General features: G+C 40.7%; 1 protein-coding gene across 1 annotated transcript in view; it reads left to right on the plus strand.

Annotated features, from left to right (window-relative positions):
* The window catches only part of MANEAL (mannosidase endo-alpha like), a 36,227-nt gene extending 25,924 nt beyond the window's left edge, over nt 1-10,303 (plus strand). The window contains exons 4-5 of the mRNA XM_075850529.1: nt 2,569-2,645; nt 8,435-10,303. Of these exons, the coding sequence (XP_075706644.1) occupies nt 2,569-2,645; nt 8,435-9,071 (714 nt within the window). The 3' untranslated portion in view covers nt 9,072-10,303. The remainder of the gene's footprint in view (nt 1-2,568; nt 2,646-8,434) is intronic.
* The last annotated feature ends 5,331 nt before the right edge of the window (nt 10,304-15,634 follow it).

The raw sequence follows: 15,634 nt of genomic DNA on the forward strand, positions 1-15,634 counted from the left end.
CGGCCAGCTCTCTGACCGTGGATTCCCCTCCTAGAGGAAGCCCCTGACGTCTCTCCATCCCCGCTGTAAATAGTACCCCCCTGTAGATAGCAACCCCCCCTGTAGATAGCGCCACCTAAACTCCCACTTGGAGCGGAATCCTCAGATCGCTCTGTCCCGGGGATTCCGCTACTGGAGAAGCCCCTGGCATTACTATCCATATAAGGACAGTGACATCAGGGGCTACTCCTGGAGCGGAATCCCCGGCCACAGCGCTGCCGACGCTGAGGCAGGGGATTCCGCTTTTAGAGTTAGCCCCTAAAGTCACTGTACATATATGGACAGAGACATCAGGGTCTACCTCTAGGAGTGGAATCCCCGGCCAGATGGATTCCACTCCTACAGGGAGCTACAGTGGTGCTATTTACGGGAAGGGTGTGCCAATTACAGGGGGGGGGGGTGCTGATACATACACGGGGAGTGGCACTATCTACAGGGGAAGTGGCGCTATCTGCAGGGTGTGGCACTATCTACAGGGGGGGTAGCGCTATCTACAGGGGGGATGGTGCAATCTGCAGGGGGTTGCGCTATCTGAAGGGGGGATGGTTTTGTCTAGAGGGACTAGCGCTATCTGCAGGGTGTGGCACTATCTACAGAGGGAGTGGTGCTGTATATAGGGGGTGTGGCACTATTTACATGGGCACTGTGGCATTATATAGGCACTACCTACAGGGGACATTGGTGCTATCTACTTGGGCACTGTGTGTGGCACTATTTGGGCATTATCTAAAGTGGGAATTGTGGCACTTTGTGGGCACTGGCACTATCTACACTGGGCAATGTGGCACTATTTCCAATGGTATTGCGTCACTATCTACATGGGCACTGTTGTGTTTTCAGGTGGCTGCGACAAAAAAACCCTAACAAATAAAATTCATAAATTTTTTTAGCTTCCATGAAAAATGGATAGCAAATGTCGGTCAAAAACGGTCAGACGGTCGGGCAATGGATTCGAATTTTGAGACACATTGATGCAAAACAGCATATATATATATATATATATATATATATATATATATATATATATATATATACATACACACACACACACACATATAATATAGAGAAATATATATATAAAAAATTACAAAAAAGTGTTTTTTTCACATTTTTAGTGATTTTGTCTGCTCATAATAAAAATTAAAAACATGGAATCAATTAAACTAATCTAGAAAATGAAAGCCTCATAAGTCTTGTAAAAATAGTTGTGACAATCAAAGCGGTTGCAAAGATATTATCTTTTAAAACGTGCATATCAGAAATTGAATATTTGACCTGAACACAGGGGTATCAATGACCCTTGGTCATGACAGAGTTAAGGCCTTAAATAGGCTGGTCACTAAAGGGTTAAAAAAAAGTTTCTACAATGACTGTAAAAACAATGCTGCCCTTTCTGTAAGTGTTATTTAGATGAAGTGAACAGAGCCTTGCATAAGAAGCTGTTTCATTTTTTTATATTTATTTAGCTTTTTTGTGAATTTTTTTTTACAATTTTTTTAGCTTTTTCAATGCATTTGAAACTCTCATCTGCATTTCTATAATTAATTGTTAAAGGGGTTATATACGAGAGTTTAAAAAATGAAACACCCTACAGGAAATGCTTTAAGATAATAATAATAAAAAACAATACTCGCCTGTTAAATCCCCTGCCACTCCAGTGCCAATGCTCCGGTGGTCCTTGCCAGTCTTGGTGTATTTTCCTGGAGCGATGATAGTCCGTACATCCATGTGACAATCACTGGTCTCAGCAGTGATGATAGCATGTGCGGCATGTCACCGCTAAGGCCAGTGATTGTTTGCAGTTGTCACGTGGATGTGCGGCACCACATCGCTCCAGGTTTCCACTGCGTATCCCGTGTGGAAGTGCAGATTACCTTTTATACAAGCTCAGTGTTCATACTGTACAAAAGGGAAGTGATCTGTACTTCAGCAGCAGCTTTATTTCGCTATTTGAATCATTGCACGTAATCACCGAATGATTTGCAGCGATGTCGTTTGGCGTCACTGCTATAAAGCACCTGCAGAGACAACCGAGGAACCTGAGGAGAAGATAGAAGTGCTTTATACCGCTTCTATCTTTTCCTGCCCAAAAAAAAATTATAGTGTCTATGTCTTTTATGACCTCTTGGGAACATATTTTGTAACAAATATACACAAATATAATTAAAAAAAATATATAAAATAAAATGCAGATACGTTTTTATGTTTCCAAAATAAGAAAAACACACCCAAGACTATCGTAACGACCAAGACAAAATATTGGACCTGTTTTAATACCTTATTTTTGTGTCAATTTGGAAATATAAAGTGAAAAAGTATGTATTTTTTTTTACTTTTTGTACACTTCCTAAGAAAACTAAAAAGGAAAAAAAATTCCCGCACTAAAAAAAATGTAAAAATAGCCCTGTGTCATGAAAGAAACCGCGCGCAAATTATTTTGGTAGCCCAACAAAGGGGTTAATAAATATATTAGCAGTATTGTCTTTATACCGTTAAAATGAAAGTTGTTATATTGTCTTTGTATTACAGGTGGCATTTCATATCCAGCCATACAAAGGACGTGATGACCACACACTTCATGAAAACATTAAATACATCATTGACAAGTACGTTTTTTATTACCCTTATTTGTTGGTATCTTGGAAACATGTTGACAGTATATTCAATTCCTGAAGGTGTAATGGGTATTTCCACTGGTTGAGCACTGATTTCAAAGAACACAACTGCACGGAGGAGAAAAAGTTGTTTACACACAAACCGTGCCTTGCAAAAGTATTCACACCTCTTGGTGTATTTCCTGTCTTACTGCATTACATCTTTGAATTAAAATGGATTTTTGAAGGATTTGTACTATTTGATTTACACAACATGACTACCACTTTGAAGGTGTTTATATTTTTTTTACTGTAACACAAACAATAATTAAGACAAAAAAACTGTTAAGGATCTGCCAGGCGCAGCTTCTGTATCCACGCCCATAGGTAATCAGTCTGCACCTGCTTCTATGTCTGTGAGACTGTCTCCATCTTCCACCACTCAGGATGGCAGGCTTAGGAGTGGGAGAGCCTATCACAGCCTGGCCAGACGGAGCTAGCTCCCGCCCTCTGTCTATTTATACCTGCCTTTCCTGTTCCTCCTTTGCTTGTGATTCTTCTCGTTTGGTTTCCTGGCCCTGCTGCAGCTTCTTGTACTATTGTCCCTGCTTCATATGACCCTGGCTTACTGACTACTCTCCTGGTCTGCGTTTGGTACCTCGTACACTCCTGGTTTGACTCGGCTTGTTCACTACTCTCCTGCTCTGCGTTTGGTACCTCGTATTCTCCTGGTTTGACTCGGCTTGTTCACTACTCTCCTGCTCTGCGTTTGGCACCTTGTATTCTCCTGGTTTGACTCGGCTCGTTTACTTCTTTTGTTGCTCACGGTGTTGCCGTGGGCAACTGCCCTGTTTCCCTTTGTTCTGTGTTTCCCTGTCTGTTTGTCTGTCGTGCACTTACTGAGTGTAGGGACCGTCGCCCAGTTGTACCCGGTCGCCTAGGGCGGGTCGTTGCAAGTAGGCAGGGACTGAGTGGCGGGTAGATTAGGGCTCACTTGTCTGTTTCCCTATCCCTGTCATTACAAAAACAGAACTTTAATGTGCATAAGTGTTTAACCCTGAAAGTCAATACTTTGTGGAGACACATTTTGCTGAAATTACAGATGTAAGTCCCCATGCACACGAACGTGTTTTTGCAGCCGCAATTCCCCCGAAAATCCACGGGAGAATTGCGGCCCCATTCATTCCTATGGGGCCATGCACACGACCGTGGTTTTCACGGTCCATGCATGGCCCGGGAGCCTGGACCGCAGAAAGAACGGCCATGCCTTATTACGGCATAGCAAATAGTGGCCACAGCCATGTGCACAGCCCGCGACTTGCGGGCGGATCGCGGCTGTCACTCCGTGGCCGGCCGACCCGGAAATCATGGCCATGCACAAGGCTACGGTTGTGTGCATGAGGCCTAAGTCTCTCAGGTTATGTCTCCTAGCTTATCACTTCTTGACACTGGGATTTTTGTCTATTCTTCCAGGCAAAACTGCTCCGACTCCTTCAAGTTAGATGTGTTGTGTTGGTGTTCAGCAGTCTTCAAGTCATTCCACAGATTCTCAATTGGATTGAGGTCTAGGCTTTGACCAGATCATTCCAAGACTGTTTACCCTTCAACCCCTCCAGTGTAGCTTTAGCAGTATTTTTAGGGTCATTGTTCTGCTGGAAGGTGAACCTCAAATCTCTGGCAGACTGAAAATGGTTTTCCTTTGAGTATTGCCCTGCATTTATTGCCATCCATCTTTTCTTCAATCCTGAACAGTTTTTCAAGTCCTTGATGATGAAAAGCATCTCCACACAATGATGCTGCCACCACCATGCTTCACTGTGGAAATAGTGTTCTTGGGGTGATGGGAAGTGTTGGGTATGCGCCACACATATCGTTTCCTAAGAATGCCAAGAACTCAAAACGTATTTCCTTTAAGCAATGGCTTTTTTTCTGGCCACTCTTCCATAAAGCCCTTCTCTGTGGAATGTAGGGCTTATAGCGGTCATATAGACAGATATTTCCATCTCCACTGTGGATCTTTGGAGCTTCCTCAATGTTATCGTTGGTGTCTTTGTAGAAATATCTGATTAATGCCCTCCTTGCCCGGTCTGTGAGATATGGTGGGTGGCCCTCTCTTGTCAGGTTTGTAGTTGTGCCATATTTTTTTAATTTTGTTAAAATTGATTTAATTGTGCTCCTTTGGATGTTTAACCAGTTCAGGACCGGGCTATTTTGAGCCTTCACGACCAGACACCGTTTAGCCATTTTTAGCACGTGTTAGTTAAATGGCTATAACTTTTTTATTTGTTGGGCTAACGACGTGATTTTTGCGACGTTTTTCCCATAGACAATGCAGATTTCTTTTTTTATCGTTTTTCTACACACCTTTTTTGCTATTTTAGAATTTTATTCATAAAGTTTGAAAATAATAGTAAAAAAAATAAGCTTTTTTACGTTTCAGCTATTTTTTATGGTAAAAACATAGGTTTACCCTAAAATAGACCTTTTATTTGTAATCGTCATTGTTTACCGTAAATTTTTATATATTACATGTCTATATTAGGGTAATTGGGTCAGCGCTAGCGTTACAACAATGATTGGCAGGGGGGGGGACGTTTTTTTTTGTGGTGGGTATTTTATGTGTATTTATTATTACATTTTTTTTGCACTTGACTTTACTATTTTTTTTATTACTATGGTCTGTCCCCCAAAGGTCAAAAAAGACCTTTGGGGAACTTTATATATATTTTTTCTTTCTTTTACACCATCTTTTCCACTGTAATAGAGCTGCACTGCAGCCCCAGTTACAGGGGAAATCAGCCCTCTCATAGTGACGACTGTCACTAATAGGGCTGTGCTGGGTCTTGTAAGACCCAGCAGCAGTCTGTCAGTAACGGCACCCGGCGATCATGTGACCAGTCACATGATCACCGGGAGGAATAGAGACAGCGCCGCTGCTGCTGTCTCTATTCCTATACACAGCGTTCATTGAGCGCTGTGTAAAAGAGATCGGAGAAGACAGAAGCAGCGAAAGCTGCTTCTATCCTCTCCTCAGGGTCCCCGGTAGTCACTGACAGCCGGAGACCCGACATTCAGCTGCCCGATAGCGCGGGCAGCAAGTTAAAACCCGAGCCGTAAAAAGTCTATGGCTCGGGTTTTAAGGACCCTGACCGCTGGCCGTAAAAATACAGCCAGCGGTCGGGAACCAGTTAAAGAGGCTCTGTCACCACATTATAAGTGACCTATCTCCTACATAAGGAGATCTGCGCTATAATGTAGGTGACAGCAGTGCTTTTTATTTTTTTAAAAAACGATGTATTTTTACCACTTTATTAGTGATTTTAGATTTATGCTAATGAGTTGCTTAATGCCCAAGAGGGCGCATTTTTACTTTAGACCAAGGGGGCGTTATACAGAGGAGTGTATGACGCTGACCAATCAGCGTCATGCACTCCTCTCCATTCATTTACACAGCGCATAGGGATCCTGCTAGATCCTTATGTCCTGTCTTATACTAAGGGTATGTGCACACACACTAATTACGTCCGTAATTGACGGACGTATTTCGGCCGCAAGTAGTGGACCGAACACACTGCAGGGAGCCGGGCTCCTAGCATCATACTTATGTACGATGCTAGGAGTCCCTGCCTCTCCGTGGAACTGCTGTCCCGTACTGAAAACATGATTACAGTACGGGATAGTTGTCCTGCAGAGAGGCAGGGACTCCTAGCGTCGTACATAACTATGATGCTAGGAGCCCGGCTCCCTGCACTGAGTTCGGTCCGGTACTTGCGGCCGAAATACGTCCGTCCATTACGGACGTAAATAGTGTGTGTGCACATACCCTAACACATTAACAATACTGAAGTGTTTAGACAGTGAATAGACATTCCACGGGATGTCTATTCACAATCTCAGCACTTCGTTATTGTTTCTATGGTAGTTACAGCAGAGGAAGCGTGATCTCGTTGTAATACGCCCACTTGGGCATTAAGCAACTCATTAGCATAAATCTAAAATCGCTAATAAAGTGGTAAAAATAGATCATTTTTTTAAATAAAAAGCATTACTGTCACCTACATTATAGCGCCCATCTCCTTATGTAGGAGACAGGGCACTTATAATGTGGTGACAGAGCCTCCTTAAAGCTTAGGGTATTTTTTTTATAACACAACCCCGATTTATACTTTGGCACACTTTGTCTCTGACCTGTTTGGAGAGCTCCTCGGTCTTCATGTTGCTTAGTGGTGTTGCAGACGCTCAGGCCATTAAGTGACATCATGTGACACTTTGATTGCACACAGGTGGGTACTTATTTAACTAATTATATTGACCATATCTTATTTAGGGGTTTCATAGCAAAGGAGGCAATTATATAGGCACTCACAACGTTTCTGTTTTTAGGGGGGGGGGGGGTTAAAACCCAGTATTTTACATTCCACTGTAACAATTTGGACTATTTTTCAGGTCCATTACATAACATCTAATTTAAAATAAATTTTAATTCCGGGTTGTAATGCAACAAAACAGGAAAACCACCTAGGGGGTGAATACTTTTGAAAGACACTGTATGTCTATATGGATGACAAATACGTAGATCCCATTTATCTATCTCATGTTGATTGTTGAACATATGTAAATAGGTTTTGAGTCCTACATACAGTGGTGAACACAGAAGAGAAGGGCTTCATACCAATTGTTAAATTGGGGCCCCCATCATGGTGCAGGATTTGCCACTCAGGATAGAAGGGTCTGGTGCTTATTTTACACCCCCCCCCCTCCCCCTTTACATTGCTCTTGGACCAACTCTTCATTCCCTTGTTTGTTAATAATGCAGTTTCTCCAGAAGGGGCAGTCCTGCTTAGGTTCTTGCCATCTAACATCATAGGGACTGAGACCCATCAGAGCTAGGCCCCCTCTCTCTTACCAGCTGCATGGTCTCCTTCTATGGTACGTTTGCCCATGCCTATTTGTGCTCTGTTAAGCAATATTTAGTAAAAAGTATAAAACTTTAATTTCCATTAGTGTTTAGTCCAAATGCTAGCAGGAGGTCAGAAATAATTGAAAATACTGACTATTGGACATACCCAACTAAAATAACTGCTGTTGTTATCCTGCTTCACATACAGACTGAGCAATAAAGATAAGCAAATTACCCAAAATCCAGTTTGTGGGTGACTCTACCGAATCGGACTTGAATTTCAATTTAGTCTGAAAAAAATTGAGACGAATCGTAAGTACCCCGATTGCCCTGTCTGACTCGCTGATGTTTTCTAGGGCTGTATTCAAGTTGTATACAGTCCTAGAAGATATCACACTGTCAGCCAGCAGGATCAGGGCACTTGCGTTTCAAACCCTAAAATAAAAAAATACCATATTTACCCTCCCTTGGTCTTCAATAGCAACGCGTCTCTGCTGGTCTCCTGAGATGACGTTGTTTTGTCCCATGTGACCGCTGCAGAGCTACATCATCTCAGGAGGCCGGCAGGGATGTGTCGCTATGAGAGACCAGGGGAGGTGGTAAGTGTGGTATTTTTTTTTTTCTTATTAATCTCCTCTTCTCCCCTATTTCTTTTCTCTAATCTGTGAAATGGCAGTCGCTATTTTGTCGATTCGTTATTTATGAACCCAAAAAAGTTTTTGTATTTCGGCAAGTTTTCAACTTTTGAAAATTCAGATCAAATTTTTTTTAATGTTGAAACGTTTCGCTCATTTCTACCGAACAACTGTACCATCACAAGTAGCATAATGCATGTTTACAATACTGTTGTCTGTCCCACCGTATGTCTTATTTATTATGTAATATTCCTCTGTCTTTTTAGCTTTGGATCCCATGCAGCTTTTTACAGATACAAAACAAGTACCGGTAAAAGCCTTCCTTTCTTCTACATTTATGACTCTTATCTAACGCCACCTGAATCTTGGGCAAACCTGCTGACAGTGACGGGCTCACATTCTATCCGTAACACCCCTTATGATGCAGTCTTTATTGGCCTGTTGGTAGAGGAAGGACACAAGCATGATATCCTGACAGCTGGTTATGATGGCATTTACACATACTTTGCCTCCAATGGTTTCTCCTTTGGCTCCTCACATCAGAACTGGAAAACTATTAAAAGCTTTTGTGATACCAACAATCTCATGTTTGTACCAAGTGTTGGTCCTGGTTACATAGACACGAGCATCAGACCATGGAACAATCACAACACCAGGAATAGAGTAAATGGAAAGTATTATGAAACGGCTCTTCAAGCTGCCCTCACTGTCCGACCAGAAATCGTTTCTATCACATCTTTTAATGAGTGGCACGAGGGCACCCAGATTGAGAAAGCTGTTCCAAAGAAAACTGCCACTCGCCTCTATTTAGACTATTTGCCACACCAGCCTGATCTCTACCTTGTTCTTACAAGAAAATGGGCAGAACATTTCAACAAGGAGAAAGAACAATGGCTTATGTGAGCTGAAGCAACAAACTTTTTTACCTAGAAGAAGTTAAAACAATATTTAGAATCTTCTCTAGATAAATCAGTGCGAATCTCAAGATGTACCAGCGTTGTGCCATTCACCATACTCTGATGGAGCATGTATTTACGGCTGATATTTGCTGGAAAACTAGTTGGCAGCTTGGAAATCCGATTGAAAGCAAAGTTGTCTAAAAAAAATTGAGGAGTTATATTGCAGAAGTAATGCAAAAATATAGACATTTGTTTTGGTCTATCTACGAGAGAAGTTTATATCAACTAAACTTGTGAGGAAAACATAAGGCCCTACATGACTATGTTGTCTTAACTTGGCAGTAAGCATACAATTTACAGCATTACACAGTGCCCATTGCAATTAATGGGCTGCCCGTGTAATCCACGGATGTAGCAAGTCCTCCAAAGTGTGAAGCTTTCCTTGTAGCCGTTTTACTATCTGGCTAATTGATGGGGGTTCTATCCATATTAGGACATTTGAAAATGGGTGTTCTAAATCAGCAAACCCTATTAATAAACTCCAGAAATCCTGGCTATTATTACAATTGCATTATATTATTGGCAAAGCAAGGTAACGGATTACATTTACTTAAAATTCATATAGTTTAATAACTTTTTTCTCAACCCTTATTATTAGCCCAATCCTTCCATTATTTAACGAATGTCATGAATTATATTTTTTGTAGAGAAAACATATCTTTCACCATTTAGTAATATCACAAGGATCTCATACCATCAACCTCCTGACCACATCCACTATTAATTTTTTTTTTTTGCATTATTTCCTATGATGCAAAATTTGGAGTATCTTGTGTTGAAACCGTCTACATTCAGCGTACGGGAAGGTGTTGCGAATACACTTTTGGATCTTTTACTAAAACTAGTTTTTTTGTTTGTCAAATGATTTTATTGTAGGCTGATGACACAAAAATAAATTATGTTTCAAAGTAAAAAATGCATCTTCTCCAAATTTTTGGGGAACTTAACATGTCATTTAACTGGGGTCTAGCGATGACAAAATTTAAGGGTCTCGAGTCTGCTGCAATTTATACCATACCGGGCATTATAAATCCTAGAGGAAAATGGTTAGGAGGAAACCCCCAGCTCACCATAGATGAAGACTTGCATGAAAAGATCCCGCACGGATCCTCGTGTCGGCACACGATATATGAATAGCAAAGAGAGGGTTGGATCCAGCGTACTTTGAAGTTAAAATGGAACCTGGTTCCAAGTTTAATTAGTCCAGTTAAAACAGGATCAAAAATAGAAAAATAATAAGGTCCTGGGATATAAGGAGAGGTATTGTAGGTATGAAGAGCCTACGCGTTTCAGACGCTTCCTGCGTCCTTAGTCATGGCTGAAGTGAAGCGTCTGAAACGCGTAGGCTCTTCATACCTACAATACCTCTCCTTATATCCCAGGACCTTATTATTTTTCTATTTTTGATCCTGTTTTAACTGGACTAATTAAACTTGGAACCAGGTTCCATTTTAACTTCAAAGTACGCTGGATCCAACCCTCTCTTTGCTATTATAAATCCTAGTCTCATTGGAAACAATTTAAAGGGGTACTATAGAAATGGATGACAACAATAAACAGAAGAACTTGCCCACAGTGATTTTCTGCCTGCTCTGTAAACAAACATCAAACAAAAATTGACAATTCAGCATTCCTGGTGTCCTATTCCAGATAGAACAGTGGAGAGGGTTCCTGCTGCAGCCATTTGCCTTAGAGCAAGACAGAGGTATTATCTAAGTTTTGTGAGAAAGAGTTTGGGGGTGGTTAATCTCCTGGCACACTTATAGAATTCTTCATATACTTCTCACAGCTTTGATTGCAATATGAGACAGAATAGGATCAATGAACAGGAGTAAAAGATGGAAAAAGAGTTGCTGGGATTTTGTTATTTTTAGTATATTTTTAACAGTTAGTGTTCCTTTTAAGGCTTACCTAATGTTTCAGGTGACTTTTTAGAATAAGCTATCATACATGTGTACATCAGGAATAACACGATTTCTGGCCATTACATGACCTATATTCTGCATTATTTAGTAGTTTTCCCTTCTGCAGGCTCTAGCTTTAATTCTCAGTTGTCTCTGAGCTAGCATGCCTAATTTCACAGCACAGAGTAGAGGAGAAACCTGTTCGCCTATCTCTATCACATATATAGAAGCAGCTGCAGTACGGAGGAGATTATACAGCAGTACAGACCAGTGTAGCTGAGAATCTAGTACTGGGAGGAGATAGAAATCTTCCCAGCAGCCACTGTCTTTCCCACGCTTCCCCTCCTCCCATCCCCACAGACTTGTATTCAGCATGTCTGTTGCTGACCCCTCCCCTCTCCGACTTGTATAAACAGGCAGTGAAGTGACACACCCCCACCTTCTGCAGCTGGTCCAACCAGGGGCATACTTTGCTTGCCAACAGGGGGTGGACAGCAGATAACAGGAAGGGAGACACCTAGTGGCAGTAACTTTACACAGAATTTGCATGGATAAAACAACTAAATGTTAACAGTAAGTAAACGACAAAGTTGATCTATTATTAAATCGCTGTAGGTTTTGGAAACTGGACAATCACATTGGAAAGCTGCACAACTTGCAGGGCTTGCTGTGTTTCTTAAAATGATGTGGTGTATTTATATGACAAAATGAATTTACAATACAATTTCATTTCAATTTGAAGTTAAATAGATAAGTAATGGATGAATATACTAGGTCTTATGTATCAAAACTATCTGTTTTCACTGCATTGCAGAAATGAAACATGGTCTCAGAAGGGTTGATACGTGCAACAAGAATAAATAGGGTCCATTGTTTATTAGGTGCCTACGTCTATACAATGCCTGATTGAATAAAGTGTAGTATTCAAGAAAATATTACCCGTTTATGAGATGGCATATTGGTACGTAAGGAAAGTTATTTGCATCTCTGTATCTGTAGCTTTATGTATTTACATTTCATTATTGTTCACTTTTTATTTTATTTTTTAAATGTATCCTTTGAAAGGTGCAGGGTAATAATTTGGGGTAACACAAGGGGCTGGAAACCATCAAAAAAAGGCTAAAAATGCCAGGGATATGGTATGCTGCAGATTTATATGCTTCCAGGCCCAAAAACTGCACAACTCTGCATTTTCCCTGCGGAACAGTGCCACAGAGAGTCTCAGAGTAACTACTCATTTTTATATCTTTTTATTCATTCCAAAAACTGCACAAGTCACTACCACAGAGTGTGACTCCAGTTATTAAATAATAAACCTCCATTCACAAACGCTGAGCATCTGGCCGTAAAAGAACCCCAACTGCTTTGTGCGAACAATGGCTTATATTATTTTTAAGTCATTACTCCCACTTGTTATTTACCCAGGATTCAACCTCTTAAACCACCACTTATTATGAAAATGAACGGACCAGGTGCAGATGTTAACCCTAAATTCGGTGGCATATAATTTACATAGGCAGCACAAAATTATTTTATTTTATGTATAATTATTTTATATTAGACATTCATTCAATTTATAAAAATTAAAAAAATGTGATCAACTTTAAAGGGGTTTTCCCATCCCAGAAAGTGATAGCATATTGTTAGGATATGCCATCACATTCTGATGGTAAGGGTCCGACCTTTGGGACCGGAGAATGATGGGGCTGCAACTTTAACAGTGCTGCGGCCCCTTCCAATTTTTTCACAAGTGAATGGGGCAGTGCTGCAATTCCCTGCACAGCGGGTGGCCAGAAGCACTGCTGTGGGGAGAGGAAACTGAAGGGGCCCCCTTCATTCTCAGAATTGTTGGGGGTCCTAGCAGTAAGACCCCCATGCAATTAGAAATGTGATGGCATATACTAGCTATGTGCATTCACTTTCTGTGATGAGAAAACCCCTTCAACAGTAGTCAAATGGTTTATATTTCTCCATTAATGCTTGCACAGCCATGTTTATCTGAAAGAGGGAGGAGAAGATTACGTAGGCACACAGGTTAGAGCACGAGAATCGGAAAGTCATTGTGTTTCACAGCAAATGCCCACTAAGCTCCGAATCTGCAGCTTTACATGAAGCCATGTAAGAGAAAGCAGCAATACCGAGATCAACCAGCAACATATTGCAATATGAATCTCTCAAGCTACACAGATATATTCTTTCCATAACAAAGGTGCACATGCCCTTTAATTAGAGTAGGTGGTACGTGTCAAAGTAACCGGTCCCAAGGTTTCCCAGCTGAACATTGCCTAGAGTGTCACACTGCCACTACCAGCTCGCCCTCTTCCCATAGTGCATCCTGGTGACGTCTTCTCCAAGTAATCAACGCACACACACCGAGCCATCCACATGATGTTAAAGAAAACGTGGTTCATCAGACCAGGCCAACTTCTTTCATGCTGTAGTTCCGATGCTCACTTGACCACTGTAGGTACTTTCGATGGTGGACAGGTGTCAGCAAGGGCACTCTGATCTGCGGTTACACAGCCCCAAACCAGGCAAGCTGCGTTTTCATTAAGCGTTAGCCATAATCTTCAACATTAAAAGTAAAAAATGCTGGAAATAGATCACTCTGTGTGTAATGATTCTATATAATATGAGTTTCACTTTTTGAATTGAATTACTGAAATAAACTAACTTGTTAATGATATTCTAATTCATTGAGAAGGACCTGTATATCCCACCCTGGACAGGTGCCATTGTAATGAGATAGTCAGGGGTTTCAATGTTATGGGTGAATCGTGTATATTATACATATAATTTCTGGGAGTTGGTAGCAAATGTGACAGGCATAGTATAGGGGGCATTGTGGATAAAACTATGGAAGCAATAACATTCTATATGGCATTTAGATGGTGCTAAACGGAAACTCTGGCTGCCCGTTTAGAAACATTGGCTGAGATTATTTTGGGGGTGCTGACTCTTCATAAAGTGGTCCTGCAGCAGCTGAAATGTGTATTATAAGGAATACTTCACCCCATACTGCCTGTGGCCTGGTGATTTTAATATGGTCGCTGAGCTCATCGAAAATTTCTAAAATTCAAATACTTTTTATACTATAAGCGCTATTTATACAGGCAAAGATTTCAACAATACATTTTAAATGACATTATCAATTACCTGAGTGAACAGGAGTGAACACAACCTCTGCAAGGAACTGTATGATATCATTTCCACAGTGCACCAATATGGTTTATTGCGGAATTTATTACAGTCTCAAAAAATGAAAGTCGACAAATGTTTTGGTTAGCTAGCTTACGATGTTGTCGTACATTTGTTGCGAGTTCATCACTCAGGTGAGTCAGAGCTTATGCCTGGACCAGGTTGTTGGATTTCTAGTTAAAAGAAGTTGTTGATGGAGTTGATCTATTTATATGTTTATTTCTTGTATTTTCTTTTAAACATTATATAGCCATATGAGGGCTTGTTTTTTTATGGGACGGGTTGTAGACTTTATCGGCACCATATAATGTAGTGGGAAACTGGGAAAAAGTATTTGTGGGGTGAAATAGGAAGAAAAAACAGCGATTCCTCAATCTTTGTTTCGCTTTTACAGCATTCACCGTGCGGTAAAAACGGCATGTTAACTTTATTCTGTGGGTCAATACGATTACGGCAATAGAAAAATTTAAAATAGTTTTTATAATGTTTTACTACTTTTACAAGGAAAAAACTGATGGTTATAAATAAAATTTGAGTTTTGTCGCCATATTCTGAAAGCATTTTTTTTTTTGAGCAGCATAAGGGCTTATTTTTTGCGGGCGAGCTATAGTTTCTATTGGTACCATTTTGGGGTACATGAGACTTTGATAATTTTTTTTTAATCCATTTTTTGTGGGAGAGGAAGTGACCAAAAAATAGCGATTCTGGCGGTTTAAATTTTTTATGGCGTTCACCGTGTGGGCTAAATAATAATATATTGTAATAGGTCAGACATTTACGGACGCGGTAATTCCAGTTATGTTAATTTATTTTTACATTGTACTTATGGGAAAAGTTTTTTATTTTAAATTTGAATATTTTTATTTCGTTATATGTCAGAATGGTGGAATCCGACTCCCAACACTCCCGCCGATCAGCTGACTGAAGCAACGAACGCTCCAGGACTGCAATCCCAGGCACAGCCACTACGGATGTGTACGGCGCTGTGCCTGGTAAGCGATGAAGAGGCCTCGCCGATCATCAGCTCGTCCCCATTTAGTCGGCTGATCGGTGGGATTGCCAAGAGTCGGGCCCCTACCGATGAACTATTGATGGCATATCCTAGGGATTGGCCACCAATATAAAATGCCCGAATGTTGTTCCCAAAAGAAGCCCGACCTGCACTCGTTTACTGTGAATTGATAAATCGGTATACTTTTGGTTATATCTTGTAATACCAGTACAGTTGTGCTGGAAATATGGATACTGTATACGTTTATACATATAGTGTATGTTTTCTCTAATATATATTCGGGTTAGTGCTTCTTATTTGTACTTTTGTTTATTATTGTTAATCTCATTTGTTTATTTTTGTATATTGAAAATGTGTAAATTCACATCTCATAATAAAATATGTCAGGTCACG

This window comes from Rhinoderma darwinii, chromosome 2, assembly GCF_050947455.1.
Source record: "Rhinoderma darwinii isolate aRhiDar2 chromosome 2, aRhiDar2.hap1, whole genome shotgun sequence".
In the NCBI taxonomy this organism is placed as follows: Eukaryota; Metazoa; Chordata; class Amphibia; order Anura; family Rhinodermatidae; genus Rhinoderma; species Rhinoderma darwinii.